At 54.8% G+C, this 24,845-nt stretch overlaps 1 protein-coding gene across 1 annotated transcript; it reads right to left on the bottom strand.

The window, feature by feature from the left end:
- Positions 1 to 7,741: 7,741 nt before the first annotated feature.
- SAPCD2 (suppressor APC domain containing 2) lies at positions 7,742 to 24,072 on the bottom strand. The gene is given in 7 exon segments (XM_039720320.1): positions 7,742 to 13,789; positions 14,702 to 14,815; positions 15,323 to 15,421; positions 15,518 to 15,664; positions 18,892 to 19,025; positions 23,558 to 23,990; positions 23,992 to 24,072. Coding segments are annotated over 7 exon segments (1,137 nt in total). The 3' UTR covers positions 7,742 to 13,660.
- Positions 24,073 to 24,845: the final 773 nt, after the last annotated feature.

The raw sequence follows: 24,845 nt of genomic DNA, 5'->3' as shown, positions 1-24,845 counted from the left end.
TGTGGGAATGGAAAGGTCTCTTCTCTTCTTTGGCAGGACTTCAATAAAAAACAGGCTCCCAGCACATCTGGGGCTTCCTGCTGTGCGCCCCAGCCGTGGGGTGGGGAACACCAAGAAGAGCTGTCCTGCAGTGTTCCCTCTCCTCCCACCCTACAGTCTTGGGAAAGCTCTGCATCACAGAAACATCTTGTCTGGACCCTTGGTTTTGCCTGTCTCTTTTCCCATTGTTCTTCATCAGGAGCCATGGGAGCAGCCCCAGCACACTGGCTCAGATCTCCCCACAAGCCTGGAGCAGTCCTTTGTCAATACAGTGACTGCCTTAACAATGCTAAAGTCAAATTGGTGGCCCCGATAATGGATTTTTCTTGTGACAGCTGTTCTCTGCCTCCATGCAAAAGTACACAGCCCTAAGGACACCCCTCCAGCCTGCAGGCTCACTTCCAGTCCTTTACACATCCCAGAATGCAGCAAGAAATCTCAGGAGAACATTTCCTTTGCTAGAGTTGAGGGCTCCAGCCATGGCTGACACAATGTGCGCTCTCTTTCCAGCCTTAGTCCAACTGGCATTTTCCCACCCTCTCCCCACCAACTGGGCAGCCAGATCCTTCTTGCCTATTGGGATTCCAGTGGGCAGCCTCAGCCAGCTGACTGCTGGAGGTCAGGAGATGACTCGAATCCACCCATGCTGGACCCAGAGTGGAAGAGCTTCTTTTGCTCCTGCACAAGGACTTCCAGGTGCCATCCTGGTGACAGAGCCAAAAGCCAAATGCACTGCCCAGGGGCTCCGGGACTCAGCTCCCAGAGCCCTCAGGATGTCAGTGCTCTCAGGCCCCCCAGGACTCCCAGCTGGTGGGGGCAGAGGAGTACAGAAGCCCTTCTGACGGGAGCACTGGGGACATCACAGGCTGTTGTTATTTGTGCCGCCAGCTGTTGCTGCTCCTGGGGCCAGAACAAACCCCTTGTGTCCAGCAGAGCAATGCCAACATGATGCATAGGCAGGGCAGGTGATGGCACACTCAAGAGAATGATGGCACAGGCAGTTGATGGCATGGGCAGACAGTGGCACGGATTCATTTCCCACCACTGCGGCAGGGAGGGCAGTGTGAGGTGCCCAAAGCAGCCTGGAATGCTCCTGACTGGCTGCAGGAGTCCTGTTTCAGGGCTGGCAGCAATGGATCTGCTGCAACATAAGGGCAGGAGAGTGGGTGCTGTGACCCTTTGCAAAGGCTCAGCCAAGGGATCTCTCCCTCTCCCATATTGCCTCTCAGGCCTGGGTGCTTCCTGGCAGCATCCCTCCTTGTTCCTGATGCCCAGACCCTGCAGGATCCCCACCCAACCCGGCTGATATCTGGGCAACTGGCAGAAGATCTCTCCCAGCTGCTGACAGCTCCCACTTTGGGCAAACACCACTGGGACCTTTCCAGGCTACAATCCCTTAGCATCCACCTCCCAGCAAGTCCTCCAGCAGCCAGACTTTTCTCCTTCCAGCAAAACTGAGGCTCTACAGAGCTGCCCAGAAACAGGGATGAGCTCTGTACAGCTGCACTGAAATCACCTCTTACCGTTGGGCTAAATCATACCCTAGCCAGGAAATTATTCAGTTTTAATCCATTTATTAATCCCATTTTTTCCCAGATTTAACCCTCCTGCTTCACCATAATTGCCCAACCCAGAGCCTTTCATATGAACTCTCCTTCTGAATTCCTGGTGCACCTCAGGGCTCCCCAGCTATCTTAAGAGCTTTTTCTCAAATAATTCAGAACTCAAAGATGGGAGTCAGATAATCCAAAATCTTAACAATGAAAAGCTTCTAACATTTATGACTGGCAGAGATTTTCGCAGTTATACTTTTCAGGTTTTGGACATATCTGCAGAACTGGACTTATATTTGTCTTTCAGGACAAACCTGAGCTTCTAAGATGATGGGATGCCACCCATCAAGCTTAGAAGCTTGAATGTGAGAAAATCATGTGTTGTGAAGATCTCAAAAAGCCCTGGGAAGCCTCATTCATTTCCTCCTCCTCCTCCACGTGCTACCAACCATTGTGACTGATGTGCAGCTGGATGCTCCCAGGGATGCATAGGGATCTCTCCTGCTGTAGAGGGACACCCTCAGACACACCCCAGGGCTGCAGGTAGCTATTCCTGTCCCAAAATAGACACACCCAGTCTTTGGGTCTCTTAAGGCCACTTCAAGCAGGTCAGCTGGCTTTGTGCAAACCTGTGAAACATGAAGCATGTTGCTTCAGCATGAAGCAAGTCTGGGACAGCTCCACAGCCCCCATGGCACAGCAGCACACTCAGTGCTGGGCAGGGTTCCAGTCCATTCTGGAGTCCAGCTCCCTCCTTTGCCAGCAGTGGTCCAGAGGAGGCCACGGAGCTGCTCCAGGGGCTGGAGCCCTCTGCTCTGGAGCCAGACTGAGACAGCTAGGGGTGCTCACCTGGAGAGGAGACAGCTCCATGGAGACCTCAGAGCCCCTGCCACTGCCTAAAGGGGCTCCAGGAGAGCTGGAGAGGGACTGGGGACAAGGGGGAATGTCCTCAGTGGTTAGATGGGATATTGGGAAGAAATCATTCCCTGTTAGGGTGGTGAGGCCCTGGCAAAGGGTGCCCAGAGCAGCTGTGGCTGCCCCATCCTGGCAGTGTCCAAGGCCAGGTTGGACAGGTCTTGGAACTACCTGGGACAGTGGAAGGTGTCCCTGTCCAGGGCCAGGAGTGGAACAAGATAGACTTTAGGTCCCTTGCCACTCAAATGATTCAATGGTTCTGATCTGCAAAGTATTTTGAAGAAAAGATCCCATGACAAATGTTCTCTGCTGCAGGACAAGAGAGCAGTCAGGACCCTCACCTGGGATGGCACCAGTTAAACACATCTCTGAGGCTGAAGTAGATTGCAGAGGTGATTGAGCCACCATGAGGGGAAAGGAAATAGAGACCATCTGTGTTCTGGGATGATCTCAGGCCTTCAGAGCTGCTAATGCTTCACTCAAGGCCATAGCCCTGCCCTTTTAAGATACACTTGTGGTTTCCTCCTAGAACAAAAGAAAAAGAAAAACCTACCCAGGTTCATTCAAAGGAAACTGGCCGTGACCTCCAGGTGCTCCTCTGTGCCTGCAGGGATAGGGCCATGCCCAGAGAGAGCATGGAAAGGATGCTTGTCCCACCTCCTGCTCTCAGGTTTCAACAGGTGACTTGGATGAAACTACTGAGTGCAAATTTTCCAGTTTCATGTGGATTTTCATTTTTGTGAGGTGGAAGAACAATCATGGTTTCATGGGCTAATGACAGGTGCTGCAGGGAAACACCACCCTGCTGTGGGGAAAAGCTTTCTTTACTGGAGTAATTTCTTTCTGCTCAAAGTCCCTGGGCAGGGCTGAAGTTAAACTCTCAGCAGAGAAACAGTGCATGAGTGTAAAATTTGGCAGCACATAGGGGTGCAGGCAGCTTTCCAGAGGCACTCAGCAGACACTCATCTCCTTTCTGAGGAGCAGACGGTGAGGTTCAGATCTCAAACTCCCTTGCACCAGGTGCTGGAGCAGCTGCCCAGGTTGGTGTGCCCTCAGGAGAGCTGACATCAGCTTAGGTGTGTGAAGCTTCTGTCAGGACAGACGTGGTCCTGCCTGGTGTGTGTATCAAGCAGACAGGAGCTGGGCAGAGCTGCTATCGATGAGCATCCACATCCCACTTCCAGTGCCTCCCCCTTCTGCTCTAGTCTGGTCCCCATCCTGCCAGGGAGACATTGTGTCCTTGGGACTGCATTGGAAAGGTCTGGGCAGTGGGGGTCTGCAGAGTGCCTTAGTGGAAGGCACCAGAAGCTGTCCCTGTGTTGGACTCACTACCACCCGAAGCCAAGCCTGCCAGCAGTAAATGGGGGCTCCTCTGGGATGATGTTTTTGAGAAAGAGTAAAAACCACTGCACAGCCCTGCAGATCCTAGTTCAGTGGAGAGGGAGGGGAGGAGGTGCTCCAGGTGCCAGAACAGAGATTACCTGCAGCCCGTGGGGATGACCATGAAGAGGCAGCTGTGCTCCTGAAACCTGTGGAGGTCCATGGCAGAGCAGATACCAACCTGCAGCCCGTGGAAGATCCCACACCTCTGCCTTCCCGAGGCACGAGCCTGCTCAGCCTCTGAGGGTTTGAATGCCAAACTGTGCTGGGAGCCTGCTTGGCTGCCACCGTCTCCTACCCTCACCTTGGCATGCAGGAAGACTTTATGTGTCTTGCTAAAGGATTCAGCTTCCCTTTCCAACACCCCACACGTCCCTCTTTGGAAGCGAGCCCCGAAATCAGTAATGTCAGCTCTTCTGTGGTCGGGGGGTTGCACAGTCAAAGCACCTTCCCTAACCCAGGGTCAAGAAGAGCTGCCAGGGACCTGCCCCATCCCAGCCACTTCCAGCCCGAGGCATGGAGAGCCTGAGCCCTGTGCCAGGCTGCAGGTGCTGCTCAGGCTCCCCTCAATACTCTGCCAGGACCATCACTCCTGAGAGGCAGGGAGCGGAGAGATGCCTGGTTCTGTGCCTCAGCAGTGGGTTGCTGCACGAGGAGAAATGTTTCCAGTGTTTGCAATAACTCAGGTCTCCTGAGAGTCACTGGACAGCTCGCCAGGGGACCAGCCACTTGCTTAGGCTCCTAGCAGTAGCTTTAAGCTTTCAGGTGAGATCTTTACAAGTTCAAGTTCCACTTGTTTAAAAAATAATGTCAGAATCCAGCTGGAGCCTGACACATCGCTCTCAGCAGATAAGCCTGGGAGCAGCCACCAGTAACACAGCTGTGGTATTTCCACCGTTCCCTCCTGCCACCCAGTGGTATCCATGAATGAGGAAGGTGACAGCAAGCATATGGGACACTTTCCTGTCTCCAGCTGTCTTCAGCTGGGGGTGACCTGAGCCAGCCATGATTTTCTGATTTTCACCCTTCAGTAGATTCCTCCTCTCTGTACTTGTCAAAATCCCTCTATTGTAGTGCAGGCAAACCTCCAGAAGCACCATCACTTATCAGGGAGCTGCTGCACCCCAGCACTGGGAGCTGCCTGCTTTAGGATGGGTTGGATCTGGCTTCTACCTTCACTTCATACACTGGAATTGCTGGTGGCTCCATCCCTCTGCAATCTCTCCAGGACTCTCCTGAGTTTGCAGACCCCCAGTTGTATCTTCCCTGGCTGGAGGGACCAGTACTGCTTAGAGGAAGGGTCCTTCCCAACAGAGTTTCCCAGGAGCCCTATGGCCATGTGATGCCTCCTGGCAGGGCCCAGCTGTCCCTGCTGCCTCATGTGCCACTGCACCACCCTGGTGCATTCCAGGGGCAGGATCATGGTCCTTGCTGCCATGCCAATTGTTCCTACAGCCAGCTCCCACCTCACATCCCTCCTGGGGTGAACAAGATATCCACCACAGAGCAGAGACATACTACTATTGCACAGGCTGACCCAGACCTTCAGGATTTTCCCACTAGTGATGTACTTTCCATTGCTTTAAAAAATAAAACCCCAGTTATAAAATCTCCAGCTAATTTTATCCCCAGCCTGTTTTTGTCCAGGATGCTGCTGCAGGATGAGGTGCCTCCCCCAGCCTTGTCTGGGGGGTTCACTGTGCAGCACCAACAGTGCTCATGCATCCAGGGTGTCTGGGGGCATTGGAGGGGAGGACATCAAGCCCCAGCAGTTGGTTGGTTGCCTATGGAAGGCCTCTTTCATCTTCACCTTGCTGGAGAGCCAGGAATGAGAGGGGAACAGTTTGGTGTGGTGAGAGCAGGGCCACAGTGCAAGCAAAGCCACAGTGTGACCATGGTCAGTGTCAGCATGGGTACACATGACCATGGGCAGTGCAACCCATAAGCATGATGTGGGCACAGATACAGGATGAGCATGTACATGGCATGACCACAGTCCCAGTGTGTGCACAATTACCGTGTGCATGTCCACGGGACAGCCTGGCACAGCATGTGCATCCACATGCCCTTAAGTGTGCCTGGGGCAGAGAATTTCTGCTGAGCATGTCCCCAGCACCACCATGCCTGCTGGCACAGCAGTGCCTGTGGCAGTGTTCCCCGTCCATCTGTCATTGCAGGGAGTCATTAGCATGCTCACAGGCAGTGCTGGAGCACTCAGCAGCTGTTGAGCTGTGGCAGTGGTCAGCCAAGGTGGCTGTCACAGCCTGACACTGGCACACACCAGCCATTTCTCAACCCTGCAGCTGGTCTGGCAGCTGGAAGGATGGGCAAAAGTTCCCTAGCCCTGAAGGCATCACCCTGGTGCCTCCAGCCAGCAGCAAGAGGGCAGGAGGGATCCATGGGGCTGGGGACCTTGAAGAAGGGATCCTGCTCTGCAGAACCACACCCCATCCTGAGGCTAGCACACCAGCATCCTGTGAGCAGAGAACTGCCAATCCCACTGAGAGGCAGGAGGAGGAGAAGCAGCCCATGCCCCCAATAAAATGGTTGAAATCCCTGGAAAACCACGGGAACTGGAGAGGAGCTCCAGCTCCCCTTGTTCCCAGGACGTGCTGCAGTCACAGTGGGAGCTCTGCCCCTCCTCAGACCCCCCTGGCACAGCTGTCCTGCGGGATGCAAAGCAATTGGCTCATCCCTGGGGGTGTTGGATCCTGTGGGATGAGCTGCTCCAAGCCTGGCAGCCCCAACAACCCAATTAAGTTTTGCAATACTTAACTTTCTCATAGCCCCATTAGTTTCACAATTCTGGGCTCCCTCTGGAGGCGGGGTGCTACACGAGAAACTGAGCAAAGGGAGAGAAGAAGGCTGAAGACCCTGGAGGAAAATAAATATCCTCTCCTAAAAGTATTGCTTATAAAAGCTGCTTTTGTGTTTGGTGTGGTTTTTTGTCTGTTCTTTTTTTTTTTTTTTTTTTTTTTTTTTTGGCGGGGGGGTGTTTTTTTCCTCCTAATTCCTTGATTTTAGGAAGGCTAAGAGGCTAGGGAGATTTATGACTTTTTGGGAGTTGGAAGCAATGCAACAGTCTACTCATCCAAGGAAAATGTGAAAAATGGCTGGGTTTGGAAAACCCCCTTAGGATTTGGGATAGAGAAGTAATAAAACATGGGCTGCCAAGTGCAGATGTCCAGGCAGCGCAGAGTGTGGGACACTGCAGGGGTGAAGCTGCTCCTGCAGACCTCACCAAGAACCTCCCCAGAATCAGCCATATGCCTCCAGCTGCTATGGATGCAGGGCTGCCAGGGATGCTGCTGGGTCCCTCTAACCCAATGGGAAAAGCCTGGCAGCCTGGCATGAAGTAGCTGCAGGCACTCACCAGCCAACAGTGAGAAGGCGTTGGCACCAGTGCAGGAACATCAGCACCATGATGTCTCTCACAAACCCAAACTATTTCCTTCCTAAGACATCAATACTAAATATTTAATGATAGAATTGTTAGATCATTTGCCTGATTGAACCAGCTGAGGCCTGTCCAAACTGGCCAGGGCACAACTGCCACAGGGGATGGGACACTGGGCTCAGAGTCTGGGATGGCTCCCAGCCTGGCACAGTGAGATGGTTGGTCCATCTGTGGGACAAGGCCTTGCCTTGAAAAGTGGTTCAGCTTGTGGACTAATGAAGGTCTTGGAAGATTTGAAGAGCTAATGGAGATTTTGGAAGGATCCCAAAGGATCCCAAAGATCTAGCAGAACTCATGCTTCCAGAAACTAAAAAAAGAAGTGTTTAAAACACCTGCACCAAACTCAGTGCAAAGCATTTTCATCTAGGGCTAAACAAAACCTTAGAGGCCAAGGCAATGTCTTTCAGGTTTCTTGATTTAATTAACAGGACAAAAGACTGTTTCTTTCCTGCTTTGAGCAGCACCACATGGAAGCACTGATCTTCAGCAAAGAGGCCATACCTGGGGGACCTGGGGCTAGGGCATCCTGCTTGTGCTGGGCTGTCACTGCTGTGTCACTCTGCCCTGTGGGTCCCCATCTGTGGGCATAAAAACATGGATGTGGTTGTGACCTTGGCCCACAGCAGCTGCAGGATGCCCAGGGCTAGCAGTGCAGGTGGCCCTGCCTGCCCTCAGGTTCTTGACAGGAAGATGTCATAATTTAGATAATAAAAATTGAATTTTTGTTTTTACCCCCAAGGAAAAGGGCCAGAGGACATGTCTCCTGTCTTCTTGGGCTTGCAGACACTCACAGATATCCTTCATGGGCAGTTGTTTTCAGCAGCCAAAATAAACTAAACCTGCTTGCCTGGAGCTGCCTGAGGATGGGTTGTCCCTGGCTGCCCATGACCCATTTGTGGGTTCTCTTAGACCCAAAGCAGGAAAGTTTTGGTGGTAAAAGGAGGGCACATGTCCAGGTGAGGCTCCAGAGCAGAAGGACTTGCTACTCCCAGTGCTGTCCCCTGGATCCAGCCACAGGGCAAAGTAGTGGGAGTCATGTCACCCCTGCCTCGTATCCAGGGGGCCAGACAGCAGCAAAACAGGGCAGTGAAGTGCTGGGCTGTTTGTGCCTTGGAATAGTCCAGGCTTTCTGCTTTGGGGATGTGCTGGTCCGTGGAGGAGAGCCACAAAAATGATTAAGAGGGATGAAGCATTTCTCCTGAGGAAAGGTTGCATAAGTTAGGTTGTCTCAGTCTAGAGAAGAGAAGGCTTCAGGGAGATGTTAGAGCCTCTTTTTGTGCCTAAGGACATCCCAAAAGAGCAGGACAGGGGCTTTGGACAAAGGCCTGGAGTCACAGCACAAGGGTGAATTGCCTCAAGGGTTAGTGTATTAGAGAGAAATCCTTCCCTGTGAGGGTGGTGAGGCCCTGGCACAAGTTGCCCAGAGCAGCTGTGGCTGCTCCACTCTGGTATTGTTCAAGGACAGGCTGGACAGGTCTTGGAGCAGCTTGGGATAGTAGAAGGTGTCCCTGCCCATGGGAAGGTGTGGAACAAAAAGGTCTTTAAACATCCCTTCCAACTCAAAACCATCTGAGATTCTGATTCTCTGATTCAGTGGTTCATGTGCCCAGCCCTCGTCTACAGCTGAGGAGGGCAGTCAAAGGGTCTTTTTACATGAGTGGGTTTTGATGGCTCCCTGGGATGTGACTGCAGCCCAGACCTAGTGCAGGCCCTGTCCCTCCAATTGCCTGTTCCCACCCAGAGCATGATCCGGGAGGAGCAACCAGAGGTGTCCCAGTGGCACAGCAGGATGGGGTCACCTCTACCCACTGTCTGCACCCACTGCCACACAGGTGTCCCACAAAGGGACGCTTTGGCTCTAAGGAAACCCACACATGTGGTCTTCCAGGGTGTTTGCCATGACCTCAGCCCCTGCTCCGTTCCCTGACAACTGCTTTTCCAGGGCTGGCTATCTGCCATGTGCTGCTGCCTCCTTGCAATGCGGGGAAGTTGAAGTCACTGTCCCTGTGGTACGCAGCTGCAGAGCAAAGCAGGGATTCTGGGAGCCTCACTCTTCCCCATCACATGGGTCTCCTGGAGGGAGCATCTGCCTTCAATCAGCTGTACCTTGGAACAGTGCAGTGGCTGTGCAGGCAGAGGTGAACGCCCACGCCAGGCTGGGATCACAGCCACGGCGAGTCATTGGCTCTGGCAGAGATCTCATGGGACACTGAAGCAGAGCCTGGATGCTGTGCTCGATCCCCTCGGGATGGGAAATGAACCCCCCCAGAAATGAACCATGCTGGTGAGCAGAGGCTCAGCCTCCAACATACCCTGCAGTGGGGAGGGCAGACCCTCTCCATTCCACCTGGGCGTGGGCCTTTGCTCATGGAGCTGCAAATGTCAGCCACAGCGGGGAGGGGGAACGGGGAGCACTGGGTAGCACCTAAAGCAGAAGGCAGTTTGTACCTGCCAAGAGGAGAATAGAGTTGGCATTCTGGAACCTGGGATAAAAGCAAGAGCCCAGGATACAGGCAGGGCTGCAGCAGCACAGCACAGGGATGGTCTGGGATGGGAGAACACTCTAAGGGAGGAATCACAGGGAGATCAGCACCTGCTTGAAGGTCTGAGATGCCACAGGCACCTCCTTATTCCGGTCAGGCCTGGATGGCCCAACTCCCCATCCCAATGAGAACCATCCCCAGGACCCAGGGCTTTCCAGTCTTCACATGCTCAGTTTGCATCCCAGTGAGTTGCACTGACAACAGCAAGGCCAAGAGGTGCAGAGCAGGAGGGCTGCAGAACCAGGCCAGCAGAGACTGGTGGCCCAGCACTGCTGACCATATGGCAGGGAAGAAAAGCAAAAAAGACTCAGAATGTTCAGGTCAGGGGCCCAAGATGCAGCTGCTCCTGCTGAAGTGTAGGATAATCGCTCTGCTAGGACAGCAGCCTCTCTCTGAAGGGGCATGGAGCCCAGGCTCAGAGGACACGTAAAGGGCATGTAGCTGGGCAGGAGAGGAGAGAAAGTATGAATACATAAACTTGGGTGACTGGATCCTTCCCAAACTGCACAGCTGAGGACTCAGAAGATGAGATCCTGTATCCCTGGGCAGCCCAGGGGCCAAGTACACCTCCAGACTGAGCTCAGGAGAGGGCTCACTCTGCTCAGACAGGGCTCTGGGGAACCCCTCATGCAATGTCACCCTGGCACCCACCTCAAATGCCCAGGGACAGGCATGTTGACCCCACGGTGTTGCACCTGTCCGTGATAACCTGCAGCATGGAGGGCTGTGGGGAGGTGAGGTGGGTTGGCAGGAACTGTCCTGGCTCGGGATAGCAAAGCCCTGCTCCAGCTGTTCCCAGTGTAACCACAGCTTCACACAGTGGGTTCCAACAGTTATCAGAGCCCTGGAGGTGCCACAGATCTATGCAAATCCAGTTCCAGCAGGAAAAAGCCTGAAGAGAATGGAACATGCTCACCCACATGTCCCAGCATACACATCACTTACAGACCTGGCCCCAAATGCAGGTCTCATGGCTCCTGAGCCAGCCCCCACAGTTAAGGGTGCCAAAGTGGGCACAGGAGTTGGGGCTGTGGGAGGGTCAAGCCCACCAGGGACCTAGAAAGTGTGGTCAGGCCAGAGTGACAGCTTGAGGTGAATTCTGCAGTTCCCAGGGGAAACTTGGTCCCAGTGGGCTGTGGTACTGCCAGGGCTACCCCACAACCTGCTGCAGGCTCACAGAAAGTGGGGTGGGGGCCAGTGCTGCTGGCCAGGACTGGGACAACCCCCCTGGGCTGCGGCCACAGGCAGGGAGGGGGAAGGGGAAAGCTGCCCTGAAGCAGTCTGCCAAGGGAACCACGACTCTCTTTTTCTTTGGAAGCCCTCATGGGCTCCACACCCAAGCAAAGACATGAAATGGGAACCAAGGGCAATTACCAATCCTCTTCCTGCCCAGCTGGAACTAGTGGCTGTCCTAAGCAGCACCTGGAAGATGCCATGGCAGACATTCCCTTGCCAGCTGCCAGTAAGTGGACTGGGGTCTCCCTCTTGGCTCTGCTCCTCGCAGGGGAGGCTCAGCCTCTGCAGGATGCAGGGTTCACCCCACAGCCTGGGAAAGGAGGGTTCCCCAATCAGTGCAGAGCCTCAGGTCCACCCTGTGCGAGTTGCCATCTCAGCACAGGTCAGAGGGACACGTGCCACACATGCCATGCCACTGAGGGCCCCTGTGGCTGACCCTGTGGGAAGGAGTCACTGCAGAGCACCAGCCATTGCTGCCACCACTGTGGGGCAGCTCTGAGAAAGGGTACTTGAAAGCAAATAAGAGGTTGTGAATTGCACCAGCACTGCCTGAGCAGTGTGAGCCCCAAGCACAGCTTCTGGAGGAGTAGACAGATGAGGCTACAGCACTCAGAAGGGGTGCAGGTGGCTTCAAGACCCTGCCCCACAGCAGGGGACAGGGTATTCCCAGTCCCTGAGAGGACCAGAGGTGATGGGAAAGGACATGGAAACATATCCAGGTGCAGAGACCCCTGGGCTCCTTGTTTGCTCACTTCACCAGATTGCAGCTTCAGCTCTCCCTGCATTCTCAGAGACAGGACAGTCAGGGACTTCAGGGCCAGCAGCAGTATATGGGGTGATTTAGGGAGAGACAGGAGGATAAATTAAATAGGTCACCCCACTTTATTATCCCTACAGACAGGTAACCCTCATAAAAAAGGGTCAGTTCTAATTAACCTCAGGCAAAACAGGCACTGGACACTAGAGAAGGCATCACAAAAAGGATGGCAGGCACTGATGCCTGGGGGACAACTAACAGCCAACTCCTGCAGACAGGGGACATGACTAGCCATGGCATTGCTGCTCCTCCTCCACCATCTCCCTGGTGATCCCCACTCCAGCTGCAGGCACAGGGCAGAGTAGGGATTCATGCCTTGCAGTAAGCTTCAGCTTGGGATCAGTCTCAAACAGAACAGCTGGATGGGACAGAGTTCTGACAGATAAGAACAGAAGTGAGAACAGAATTGGCCTGCATGTGTCAGCTCAGGGCAGAACCAGCACCTTCTGCCCAGCTCAGCTCAGTGCCACAGCACCATGCCTGGAGAGTCAGACATGAAACAATGCCAGAGAGGAAGGTCCTGACCTTGGGGATACAGAGGGCCAGGCTGAGCTAAATGGGATCTCCAGAGAAAGCACCATGGATACCAAGTACCAAGCCACAGTCATTCAGCCCAAGCATCACCACTGAGCTGGGTGGGAAGCAGGAGGAGCCCTGAGATGAACCATCTAATAGGACCCATCTTGAACCACCACCACCGCTCAAGACACCTGCAGAGGAGTGCAGCTCACAGTCAGGATGTCATCCCTGACAGAAGCCTCCACAACCATGTCAGGCAGAGCTGCCATTTCTGCATGTGTAGATGTGCACAGGGAAGAGCCTGTCAGCCTCTGCTCTGTCCCACACTCAGTTAAATACAAAGCCAAGTTCTAAAGACCCTCTGTGAGGTCAGGCTGATGTGAGCATCCTCAGGCTGTGGAACACCACTTCTGCTTTCACAGTCATCATGAAAATAATCTAATCCTGGCAGACATCAGGAAGTAATTGCCAGGTCAGGTCAAGTAAACAGGGAGGTGTCTGTCTCAACTTCCCAAGAGCTCAAAAAAGCAGCTCAGAGGTGTAGGCTACCTTGGTTGGCTCTATGGCTCATTCCCTATAGGAGCCTACAGACATGTAAATAGCAAGTATAGTATCACTACCACAAACATGAGAGTGGTTGCCATGAGGACCACCAGTCTGAGCACTGCAGGGCTGGACAATGCCTCTGGCAGGCAGAACATGGGCAGCAGAGAGGGGCCAGGAATGCCTCCTGGGATTTCCAATCTTGTCTTCCAACAGCAAGACAAGCAGGAGCCAGCACCCTCTAAGGGCCAGGCCATCTCCTTCTAGAGATGCTGGCTAGAATGTCGAAGATACATCACTTTTCCCCAAGAGCACCCAAAATCCAGCCTAAGTCAGCAAGGGCACAGTAGCTGACCCCACATGGGCAGCACAGACAGCAGCCATGTCTCCTGCATGCTGGGGGTCACAGGGCTGGGGACAGCATCCTGCAGCCCACTTAGAGACAGGAAAGGAGCAGCTTGAGAGCAGCATGGCTGATAAGCCATCAACAGGGCAGGGATGCTCCCCAGGAGCGGTCCTGGCTTCCTTGCACAGAGATGCCACCAGCAGCCCCAGACCTGGAGACACAACACCTGGAGCAGCAGGTGTGATGAGTTTGGGGCCAGAGTCCCTGGAAATCCCCCAGGTAAGTTTGGGGATGGGGCAGGGGAGGCATGTGCTAGATGAAGGTGGAATCCAGCTGGCTCATCTCATGGTTGTTGTGGGCACGAGCCTCAAAGAGCTGCTTGATCAGGGCAGATTTCTCCTGCTCCAACTGGGTGATGCGCTCGCTCTTGTCAGACACCTCCTGCACAAGACAGGGGAGGAAAAAGCTGGTTAGAGGAGGAAACTGCTGGCAACTGGTTGTGTTGCCAGTAAAATTTCATAGAACCACAGGTTCACAGGCTTTGGGTAGGAGGACAATAAAGCCCATCTCATCCCAGCCCCTAACCAGGGGCAGAAACACCTTCCACTAGAGGCAGTTTCTCCAAGACCTCTCCAACCTGTTCTTGAACACTTCCAGGGATGGGGCAGCTTCTCTGGGCACCCTGTGCCAGGGCCTCACCACTCTCACGGGGAACAATTTCTTCCCACTATCCCATCTAACCCTGCCCTCTGGCAGTGGAAAGCCATTCCCCCTTATCCTGGCCCTCCAGACCCTTACTCAAAGTCCTTCTCCAGCTCTCATAGAGGCACTTTAGGCCCTGGAAGGGCTCTGAGGTCTCCCTCCTCTTCTCTTCTCCTGGTGAATACCCCCAGCTGTCCCGGCCTGGCTCCAGAGCAGAGGGACTCCAGCACCCAGAGCATCTTTGTGGCCACATGCTGGTACAGAAAACCCCAGCAGTGAGCCTGGCCCTGGCCTGAGATGGCAGACCACCTCTTCCCTGACAGCCCCCAGCTGCAGCCTCTGCACTCTCTTGTGACCTCCATTTGTCACAGTCTTTTCCCTCTGGGAGGAATGCCCCATCCCTGCCACTGACTCACCCAGCAAACAGCTGGAGACAGCTGGGCACAGCTGTGTGCCAGAGGGTCTCCACGTGCAGCCCACACCCCTTCTCTGGGATGACCAAGTCTGACCAAGCTGATGGAACACTTCCCTGCTCCTGGACACTGCTTGTCATTCCTTCCCTGGCCCCATCCCATCCCATCCCATCCCATCCCATCCCTTTCTTTTCCCAGCACCCCCAAGGACATCTCCTCCACCCCTACCTCCACTCACCTTGGTGAGAAGCCGATTCTGCTCCTTCAGCATGTTGATGGCTTGCTGGGAGCCTGTGGAGGCTGGGGATGTCACAGGGACCAGCCTGCTCAGTGCTGAGGAGGGGTTTGCTGTCTGTAGAGAAGATGAAGGGATGAGACACTGAGCCTTCTACCCTGTGGCCCTTCCCAGGCCTTCTTCAAGGTGAGATGTTTCTATGGCACATAAAGAACTGGGAGAAGGCCAGCAGAGGATTAAAACCCCATCACAGGCCATCACAGGGTCTCCAGCCCTGTGAATGGGGCAGAATGGGGAAGCATTCCTGCCAGCGTGCCTGGCAGGACAGGCAGCAGTGGGCTGCACCCCCAGGTTCTGCCCAGCAGGAGAGTCAGCTCTGAATTGGCTGACTCAGCACCTTGATAATGGCTGTACCTTTTTAGGGTTCTCCTTTAGGCCTCCCAAACCATCCTCCAGCCCACCTCAGGAGCAGCTGTGCTGTCCTCTTGGCTGTGTTCCATCACCTTCCAAGAGCTGGGGGAAACTCTGGCAGCTCCAATGTCAGCCCAGCCACCAACATGGGAGGGACAGGATGAATCCTAAGATCACACAAACAACCTCAAGCTGCTGAAGTGCTGTTCTCACCTTGCTGGCAGTGGAAAGAAGGTCAGCCAGGCAGCGGTTCACCTCCTGCAGCTTGGGGACCAGGCGCCCCAGATGGCTCTGGCCACCTTCAGGGAAATCCTGCAGGATGGGGAGGAAGAAGAGGCTGGAGGTCAGCTCCAGGTCCAGCCACCTCCCAGCCCTGTTCTCCAAACCCACATGTAGCCCCAGACTCACAGCACTGGTTCTCCTCTTCCCCAGGAGCCGCTGGTGCTCCTGCATGAGCTGGATGTGCTGGTGGTACCACTCTCGAGCCCGGTCTATAAGTTCCAGGCCCTGCAACAGGAAATCCTTCTCCACTTCCAGCTCCTTCATGTACTTCAGCTGCAAAACAGAGCACACAGATGTCACCTACTCCCCACCAAGGCTTTGTCAAGTCCCAGGAGTTGGTTTCTTCATGAGGTGTGGGGGGATGTGGATACAGGTAAGGGTCTCAGCCCCTTTCCCCAAGAAAAGCTGAAGAGGAGCAGGATAATTACTGCTGCCTGATGCTGCTTTGGAGGAAGATTTTTGGAAGAAAAGTTCTCCAGTTTGGGAGAACAACCAAACTATGTGAAGGACTCTTGGGTCACCTCTACCCTCCTGCTCACCATTGCAGGTACAGGCTTCTTCACCTATTTACCCAGAGAGGCAGCAGGAGCAGTGCCTGCAGCTGCCCACAGCTCCCTTTGGGGTGTGAGTGTCAGCCCCAGAACAGACACACTTGGATTTTGGTGAGCACTGAAGAGTCTAGCTCACTCTGCACGCTGGAAGTCAGGGAAAAAACTGCAGCCCTGTTTCCCCAGTTTGCCTCACCCCTGGAGGCACATGAAACTGAGCAGAGCATGGCACACCACACCTCTCTGCAGAAGATCTCTGCTGGTTGCTCAGGTTCCAGCACCAGCATCACCTGGAGAGCAGTGGGGGCCTTGCTGTGCCTGGAAAGCTGCTATGAGGGTGCCTGGACTTCTGTCCCCAGAGCAACCCCTTGGAATAGGCCAAGCAGGACCCAAGGCTGCAGCAGAGCCGGGGGCTTCGCCCACTTCCACAGGGGATCCACAGTCCTCATTCCACTGTCACCTTCTGCTCCTGCCTCCCCTTGGCACCACGCTGGCACTGCCAATCAGGGAGGAGAGGGATGAGGGGACATCCCTGGGGAACAGAACAACTGCAGTGACCCATTCATCACCCTCGCCCTGTGACCCCACGGCCCTTCTCATTTCAACACAAGGCCGCTCCCCCAGCTCCCAAGGGCATGGGGAACTTCCTGACTCGCTGCCTCTGCCTTCTTTGCCACAACACAGCCTGGCCTTCACTCACAGCACAGCCTGGGATCCACAGGCACCAGAGACTTTGGTCACTCAGAAAATTCTGGATGCACCAGAACCTCCTCCTTTGGAGAGCATCAGGAGTGGAGCAGCTCAGAAATAACCCCGAACAGAACCCTGTGGACAAGTGGCACCACACCAAGACCTTCTTCAGGCCATCAGCATTTCCACGTCCCCACTGCCAGCCCCAAAGCCTCTCCGCATCCCATACCTGCCACCCATTACACTGGGGCTGCTCTTGCTCCTGCTGCTCCTGGAAATGTTTTCTGGAACACAACAACTCCCCCTGCACCCTTCTCCAATGGCCCAAGGGACATACCCAGAGGAAGAAGTGCAGAGCCTTAGTGCAGTTGCTGAGGGGCAAGAAGAAGGTGCTGTGTGTGGCAAGGACCCCCATCCAGGCTGGGGGTGCAGCCCACTGCTGCCTGTCCTGCCCTCCTCCCACAGGGCTTGCTGGCCAGCACAGAGACCAGAGGAAGCGAGAGCATTCCACAGAACAGAAGGACACTGCCAGCCCTGCCCAGTGTGGGACAGGAAGCATCTCACCAGGATGAGACACCTGGGGCAGGAGAAAAACAAAGTGCTGGACTTGGCTGGTGCTCGGTGGCTGGCAAAGGGGAGGGGACAGAGCTGTGCCCTGGGCTGCTTACAAATGACAGTGCTCCACCTCTCAGGGAAGGTCTCATCCCAGCCACCCTCATGGCATGGGAAAATAAGGCCAAGAGGTGAGGGACTGGCCGGTGAAAAACACCAGCTGAGCGAGCGAGCACTCGATGAGAGAGTGCAAAGGGTCCTGGGGCTGCAGCAGAGCCTCCCCAGCTCTGCTCCCATTCCCCAAGGGCTTTAGGCAAATTAGTCTAATGATAGAGTTCCTTGTTCCTTAGGAGCCAAACATCAGGGCAGGGAGGGGTAAGGGAGGTGACAGTACAAAGATTCAGTCGTTGCTGGACCCAAACTTGTTCCAGCTCTCTCTGTAAGCTTGGAAATGGCACCAGTGCCTAAAGGTTGTGCTCAGGGTGTCAGGGAAGGCTGAGACATCCTTTTTCTGGGGCCAAAAGCACAGAAAGGCAGTGCAGCACTTGGTGACGTATAGGGAGAGAGGAAAGGAGGGGACATCTCTCCCACTGCCCACATGACAACTTGGGGGAACAGAGACCGAGGCAACACAAGCCCTCAGCAAGAATGCTTATGGCAGAATTAGGGACAGACATGGTGGCCAGCACTCCCCTCACAGAGCACCTTGAGCTTGGGACCTTGAGATGTACTCCAGCCCAGAGCTGCACACAGAGGGAAGGGAAGCAGAGCCTCTCTCCCCAGCCCCCAAAACCCCAAGAAGCAGAGCCCTCAATCCCAGTTACACAGAGCAACATTTATCACTTCTTATCAGCACCCCCCAGCAGCGGCCCCTGTCATGGCTACAAGCCCAGCAAATTACCTGCACAAACATCCCTTCCCCTGGTCAGGCCTGTTGGGCTGCAGGACCAGGGTGACACCAGGGTGCAAGGAGTGAAAGTACAGTGGTGACAGTGCCACCAAGTACTCATCCTGCAAGCTTGGTCCTGGCTCTCTGCCCAGGACAATTTAGCTTGAGCCTGTGGACAACATGCCCAGGCAACTACTCCATTCCACCTGGGAGCAAGAAGAGATCCCTTCACCCAGGCAATTTGATCCAAGTCTCTCCACTCAGCGGTGGAGAGAGGGAAGCAGACCCCTCCATCCTGGGCTGCCTTGATAAATTCAGTGTGGATATTTCTGCTTTGCTGCAAGAAGTCTGTCAGAAGCCAAGAGAACCTGCATGTTTGAGCCCTGATCTACATGGAACCTCTGGGAGGGGGCATAGCTTGGCTCCACTGCTTGCCAGCACAAAGCATACCTGACCCTTGCTGGGGTGCTCTTAAGGCCCAGAGATCCATCTGTTCCTACATTTCCACCTTTGTCTTCTTCTTCCCAAGACCTTGCCCATGGGGAAGGCAGCCAACACACTGGCTTCATGGGCTGACCCCATTCAGGGGGAAGGATCCACCTCCTCCCTGTTTGCCATGATTCAGGAAAGCACCTTGGAAACAATATACATCCACATACATCAACAGACCTTCATATCCAAATGTCAGGATTTGCCTGACGTCCCACAACTCACTTGTGCAGGGTGGGCAGAGAGGAAGCCAAAGCCCAGAGATGGCATAGACAATGAGGGACCCCTGCAACCCACCTTCCCCTTCATGGGAGGCCACAAGACTCCCTTACCATGCTGAAGTCCACGCCATTGGTGATGGTGTGTCTCCGGTGTTCTGCACGGCCTCTCTGATGCCTCCGAGTGTCCCCAGCCCCTGGGTGGTCACTGTCTCCCTGGGGCTTCCCAGCAGACTTAGCATCACCATCTGGAAAAGAGGAAGGCATGAGGGCACAAGCTACTTTCAACAAAATCCTCCTCAGGACCACTTCTGTGAGATGATCTGCAGGGTGGTCTTGCAAACAGGGAGAGACTGAGCAAACCACCAGCCTGAGTGCCTGCTCCTGTTTTTGTCCAGGCAGAAGAGATGCCAGGGATGACTGACTCAGCTGTGCCTGGCTGGCAACAGATCTCAGGCATCTTCTGTAGGAAGCAAGCAGCTTCCAGGCAAAGCTGGTCCAGTCCCAGCCGGGGCAACTAAACCATTAGTGATATTGTAGTGATATTGTCTGCCCTCACATGTCCTCATGGGACACCCTGCTTCCACTCAGGTGGCATCTGCTCTGCTAGAAAACCAACTTCTCCTGAAGGCAGTTCTTGCTTGGTGATGGATTTGGCCATGTGGATATTCAGCCCAGACACTACATCTATGATGTAACCATAAAGTAAATCAGACTGTAGATTTCCCAAAATTTTATTAAAACCCCAACATCTTATCCTGCGAAAGACCAATCTACTAAAAACACACGGTGCTGATACAAATTCATGCATAACCTGTTTTTGAAGATTAAGTTCATACTGGCAGGTTTCAGGCTGGATCAGGCACCTCCTGCCTGTCAGCCAGGGCAGGAATTCCCTGGGCACCTGCAGTGAAGGCCATACAAGCCCCACACTGCCCACCCTCAGCAGAAACCCAGCCCTGCAGTCACAGCCAAGCCAGCTCCTATCCACTGCTAGGCGAGCTGGTAGAGCAGAACCCTGACACCCCACCATCCCAAACCACAGCATCAGGGCAGTCAGGGGTGCAGCCAGCACATGCCCAGGCAAGTCTGGATAGCAGCCTGCTGCTCCTCCCTTCCTGCCCCAGTCCCCAGCCAAGTGCCCAGCACACCCTCTCTCATGCCACCCCCTCAGTCCCACAGCTTGCCTGCTCCCTGCACACAGGTTCCTGAAGAGTTCCTTTCCAAACATGGCTTTTCAAGAAGAGCAGCAGGGAGCCGGCAAGTGATGGCAGGCAGGTGGGGAAAACGCCCTCTTCCCAAGAGAGCTGCCCACGTGTCTGCCAGGCACCCCTACCCCTCACACATGCTTCCACCAGAGCTGCCTGGCACAGGTCTGGCACATTCCCTGCCGCAGGCACATAAAGGGCTGGGAGTGCCAGGACAGGGTGTGTGGCACCACATGGGCTGGCACATTTCTCCCCTCTGCTCCACAAGTTTCCTCAGCTGAGCACATGGACATGAGAGAGGAAGGACAGCAGGCAGGAGAGTGCAGCCATGGCCACAGGAGCCGCCCTTTGTCTTGAAAGTACAAGGTGTGGGTGCTCTGTACCAGGGCTGCCCCTGCTGCCACAGTCACACTGGTTCAGGGACAGGAGACTGGCTCCAGAGCAGGCAATGCAACACCTCAGTTTGTCACTTTGTGTCTGTCACTGGGCAAAGTCCTCCTTCTGGTCCATCACAGTATCTCACTCCACCTCCCAGCAAGTACTCTGGCACATCAGTGAACACAAAGCATTTGTGAACACAAAGTCTTTGATATCACCCATCCATCTGCTTTGCCAGCTCCCTTTGGTTTCATATACCCAAATCCATCTGGGAGGAACCCAGCAAGACTGCTGTGACCACACACATTTTCCAGCAGACCTGTAGTATGTCCTGCTCAAAAAGCTGAGGAACAGCCCCAAAACCAAGGATACTCTCAACAGTCAGAATCCCAAAGCAAAGCTAGGAGCACTTCTGGTAGGAGCTGCAGGACAAACACATGTTAAAACACTTTTTACTGCAGTTACCTAGGAGTGTTGAGCTGAGCTGCACCCGTGATAAGCAGGAGCTCCTGGTCAACCAACTGAGCTCTGCACACCTGAGATGACAAGCTAGTGGCTAGAACAGGACCCCTGCTAACGAGCTGGGATAGTTGTTCTTAGGGAAAGAACAGGATCAGATCACCAGAGGTGGAAGAGATCCTGCCATGTGATAATGGACAGGCTCCTTCCTCCCTCTGGGACCCCCTCTGCCTAGGGCAAGCAGACACTTCATGGCTGTTTTACACTTCTCCACAAGTATCCTGGGCAAAGGCCCAGAGCAGCCCCCACAAACCAGCTTCTCCTCCAGCTAGTGCCAGCAACAGCTCTGCAGCTGCTAGAGCCAAGGCACCCCTGGAGCAAGGGAAAGCACTGTGCTGGGGAGGAGCCAATGCCCAGGGCCTGGGCTCTTTCTGCTCTGTGCCTTGACTCCTCCAGGCCCCAGCTCACAGGGGAGCTACTGGGGTAAAGACCCCCAGAGCAATGCGTTCAGACACTGCTGTGACAAGACATCAGGCACCATAACACAGGGACATCATTACGGTGACTTCCCTGCCCTGTGACTTCTCCAATATCCACCTCACCATCCTTGTGTCCAGAGGGTGCTGTTGGCTCCCCAGGCACCATGGGGTGCCAAGCAGCAGCTCGCAGACTGCACCAGCACTGCTGGGCTGAGGAGAAGCTGGAAGCTGACTTAAGCAGGGACCTCAGAAGCACTTTTGCCCACACACTAGCAGAGGTTAGTGTGGGAGAGCGAACAGAATTGTTGTCCCACTGGCTCACTGCACCCCTGGACATGCCTGACCCCAACCTCTGCCATTTTGCCACGAGTCGCATCCAAATCACCTCTGACAGGTGTAGGTGCTCCTCAGACGCAAAGCAGAGCTGGGAAGGCACTCTGTGAGCACCCTCTTCACCCAAAACAGGCAGGGAGCATTTCCTCCCACTCGCTGGAGCTTATGAGCACTGATACGTCACCTCACTGCACTTGGTTGGGGTCTTACAGAAGCCACCACATGCAGCTGGAGGCTCAGAGTAGCCTCACACCCAAATGATATAATCTTAGTGGAGACAGGTCTTCCCGGAGCCACAGGCAGCTCCCAGCACCCACCACACATCTCTGCAGCAGGGACAGAGCCACATCCTGCCACAGCACTGCCAACTCCCTTGCAGCCAGCTGAGAACATCCACCTGCTCAACTGCACCCTGGGAAACCACCTCTAGAGGAGTGCACTGGGCAGCTGTGCAGGATCTAGAGCTAAAAGAGATGGAATAACTGAGTTGTACCATTTTCTAAGCTGCTGAATGAACCTGAAACTCAGGCCTCTTGCCAAAATACAGCCCTGCAGTGTGGGATGCTGGCAGCAAGGGCTAAGGCACTAACCCTGCCCGCAGGCTCTGGACAGTTATGGAACATCACACTGTAATGGAAAGATCCTCAGCAAGCAGAAAACTGCTGCAATCATCTGCTTGCTCCTTCCCAGGGCAGAGCTTTCAACCTGCTGTCTATTCACCAAGCAGGATTTTTTTCAGGTTTTTCCAGATTTACACTCCTGATGACAGAAAAGTTAGTCTGCTTAATAACATTCCCTTAGATGTAGCTCTAGTGGTTAGTCTGGAGGCAAAAATGGAAAGCAGAGAACCTCAGTTACAGTTAAAAGTTCCTTCTCCACCCAGCAGAAGGGACTGGGCTGGGAAGGGAAGGCAAACCAGCCTGACCTTCCCAAGGAGAAGGAAGTCATTGCACTCAGGTGGTGCAATAACATGTACCAGCTCCACACACAGACTTTGTCTCCTGTGATCTCAAAGCACTTCACAAACCTATATAAAGAATTATTACCTACCCAGATAAGCCCAGAAGCCTGGTTTCCTTATAACATCTTCTACTGACTAGCAACAAATCAAGATGTGAGTGAAAGAGTCTCCCCCATGGTCGGGTGAGTGTACCACCCTGGAGGGCTCTGGCAGAGCCAGCACAGGGAGCCCAGATCCCGTGGAAAGGGCAGAGCCCACAGGGATGTACAGGTGAGCTCTGTGGACAGAGCCTAGGACAGCAGAGCACATCACCCTGGTACTCCTCCCCCATTTATTAATCGATTAATTATTTGTTATTGGGAATAGTGCTGTGGGATGATCCAAATCAAAAAGCTGGGTCAGGGTTTGCATTTTTTGTCTAAACCATGCAAGACATCGTGAAGGAATCATACCTGAGAGCCAGCCCAGCACAGAGTCCACTGAGCACACGACTGCTCCGTGACCATAGCTTCACCGCAGCGCAACTGCTCGGCTTGGGGGGGCCCCAGGACGCAGCCCCTCTCCAAGACGCCCAGCTGTGCCACCCGCCCCCGGGGAAGGTCAGGACAGTCTCTACGCCAGGGGACAACCACGGACACATCACGGCAAAGCCCTTAATTCCTCCTGTCAGCGCTATAAATAGCCCAGCGCATCGCGAGGGAAGCACAGCCCTGGGCGAGCGGCGGCGCTGGGATATTCGCACCGGAATCGGAGTTCAGCGCAGCCAAAGCAGCCAGTTCTGACAGTAACTTCGGCGAGTTTTACAGCGGCCCTGCGGGAGCCGCTGGCTCTGCGCCCACAGAGGGCACAGGGGAGCGGGGCGAGCCGCGGCATCGCACCCCAACCTCCGAGCGCCGCTCCCCGTCCCTGGCGCTGCCATCACCCCGCGAGCCCGAAGCGCCCAGTGCAGTCCCGCCACTCACCGCGGCCTCGGGGCTGGCCGTGCCCCGGTTCCCGCTGTCCGGTGCTCTTTCCCCGCCGCTCCTCGGAACAGCGAGGGCTTGGCGGTTTCTCCGCGCTCCGCCGTCCGCCGCCGCCACCCTCCACCGGCGGCTCAGTCCCAGGCAGTGCCGCCCGCAGCCCCAGTACGAACCTCTCGAAGGTGAGGTACCCGCTGGCCGGCGCCGCCTGCCGCAACCCCTCCATCACCCCGGCGGGCAGCTCCTGGGCTTCCGCTCCCCGCCAGCGCGACTCGATCTCCCGTAGGTGCACGTAGCCCCGCCGCCGGTCATCCAGGATATCGAAAAGAGTCCGCAGGCTCTGCAGGAAAACCCGGGGAAGACCCTCGGTACCGGCGGGGAGCGGGCGGCCACCGCGCTCCGGGGCCATCGCCGCCGCTCCGAGCGTTACTCCCAGCTCCCCGCCCCCCGCGCCTATTGGCTGGCGGCCGGGAGTGCCGCGCTCCCATTGGCTGGCGGCGGGAAGGTGCTCCGGCCATTGGCTGAGAGGTCGCACGGCAATTCGAGTTGCGCGGAGCCCGCGCCGGGCCCGCGGCTCGCGGGGTCCCGCTCCCTTCGCGGGGGAGCCCTGCCCTCCCCTGTGCCCAGGGACCGCGACAAGCGCCACACCCTTGCTCCTTCTTCCCCCGCTTTATAAACTGAGCATGATGTTGTATAGTCCAGAATACCTCCTGGGTCCCTTGGGGACAGCTGTCTGGCTGTGTGTCCCCCCGACACCTTATGCACCCCTATCCCCCTCCCTGGTGGGGTAGGGTGAGAAGCAAAAAAGACCATGGGTCTGTACAAGCACCACCCAGCAACAAGAAAAATATCTCCATATTGTCAACACTGTATTTTTGGTCTCCATATTTTCAGCATAAATTCAAAACTTATACCCATAATAGCTACTGTGAAGATAATTAATGTTAACCCAGCCAAAAGAAGCACAATTTCTAAAGACTTCAGAGACAATGTGATTAGTGAACAGGGATAAGGAAAATCCCAACAATGGTATTCGCTCTTACTGCCACCTTTGCAAACACATCCAAGAAGCATCAGTCAATGGAGCATCCCTACAGGAGGGGGATGTAGTGCACCAGCACAGAGGAGTCCTGTGTGGTGTATTTGTCTGGTGCCATGAAGGAAATAAATACTGACAGAGGGAATAGAATCCCACCCTCTCAGTGCCATGGCTGGTAAGGCACCAGTGGCCAGCAGCCAGCAGGAGACGGGGTAGGGGCCCTATTGAACCACAGACATAAAAAAGGAGGGA

The sequence above is a fragment of the Passer montanus genome, unplaced genomic scaffold, assembly GCF_014805655.1.
Source record: "Passer montanus isolate IOZ18808 unplaced genomic scaffold, ASM1480565v1 scaffold43, whole genome shotgun sequence".
In the NCBI taxonomy this organism is placed as follows: domain Eukaryota; kingdom Metazoa; phylum Chordata; class Aves; order Passeriformes; family Passeridae; genus Passer; species Passer montanus.
The sequence above is the reverse complement of the archived record's forward strand: the minus strand, read 5'-3'. Positions and strand labels throughout refer to the sequence as shown.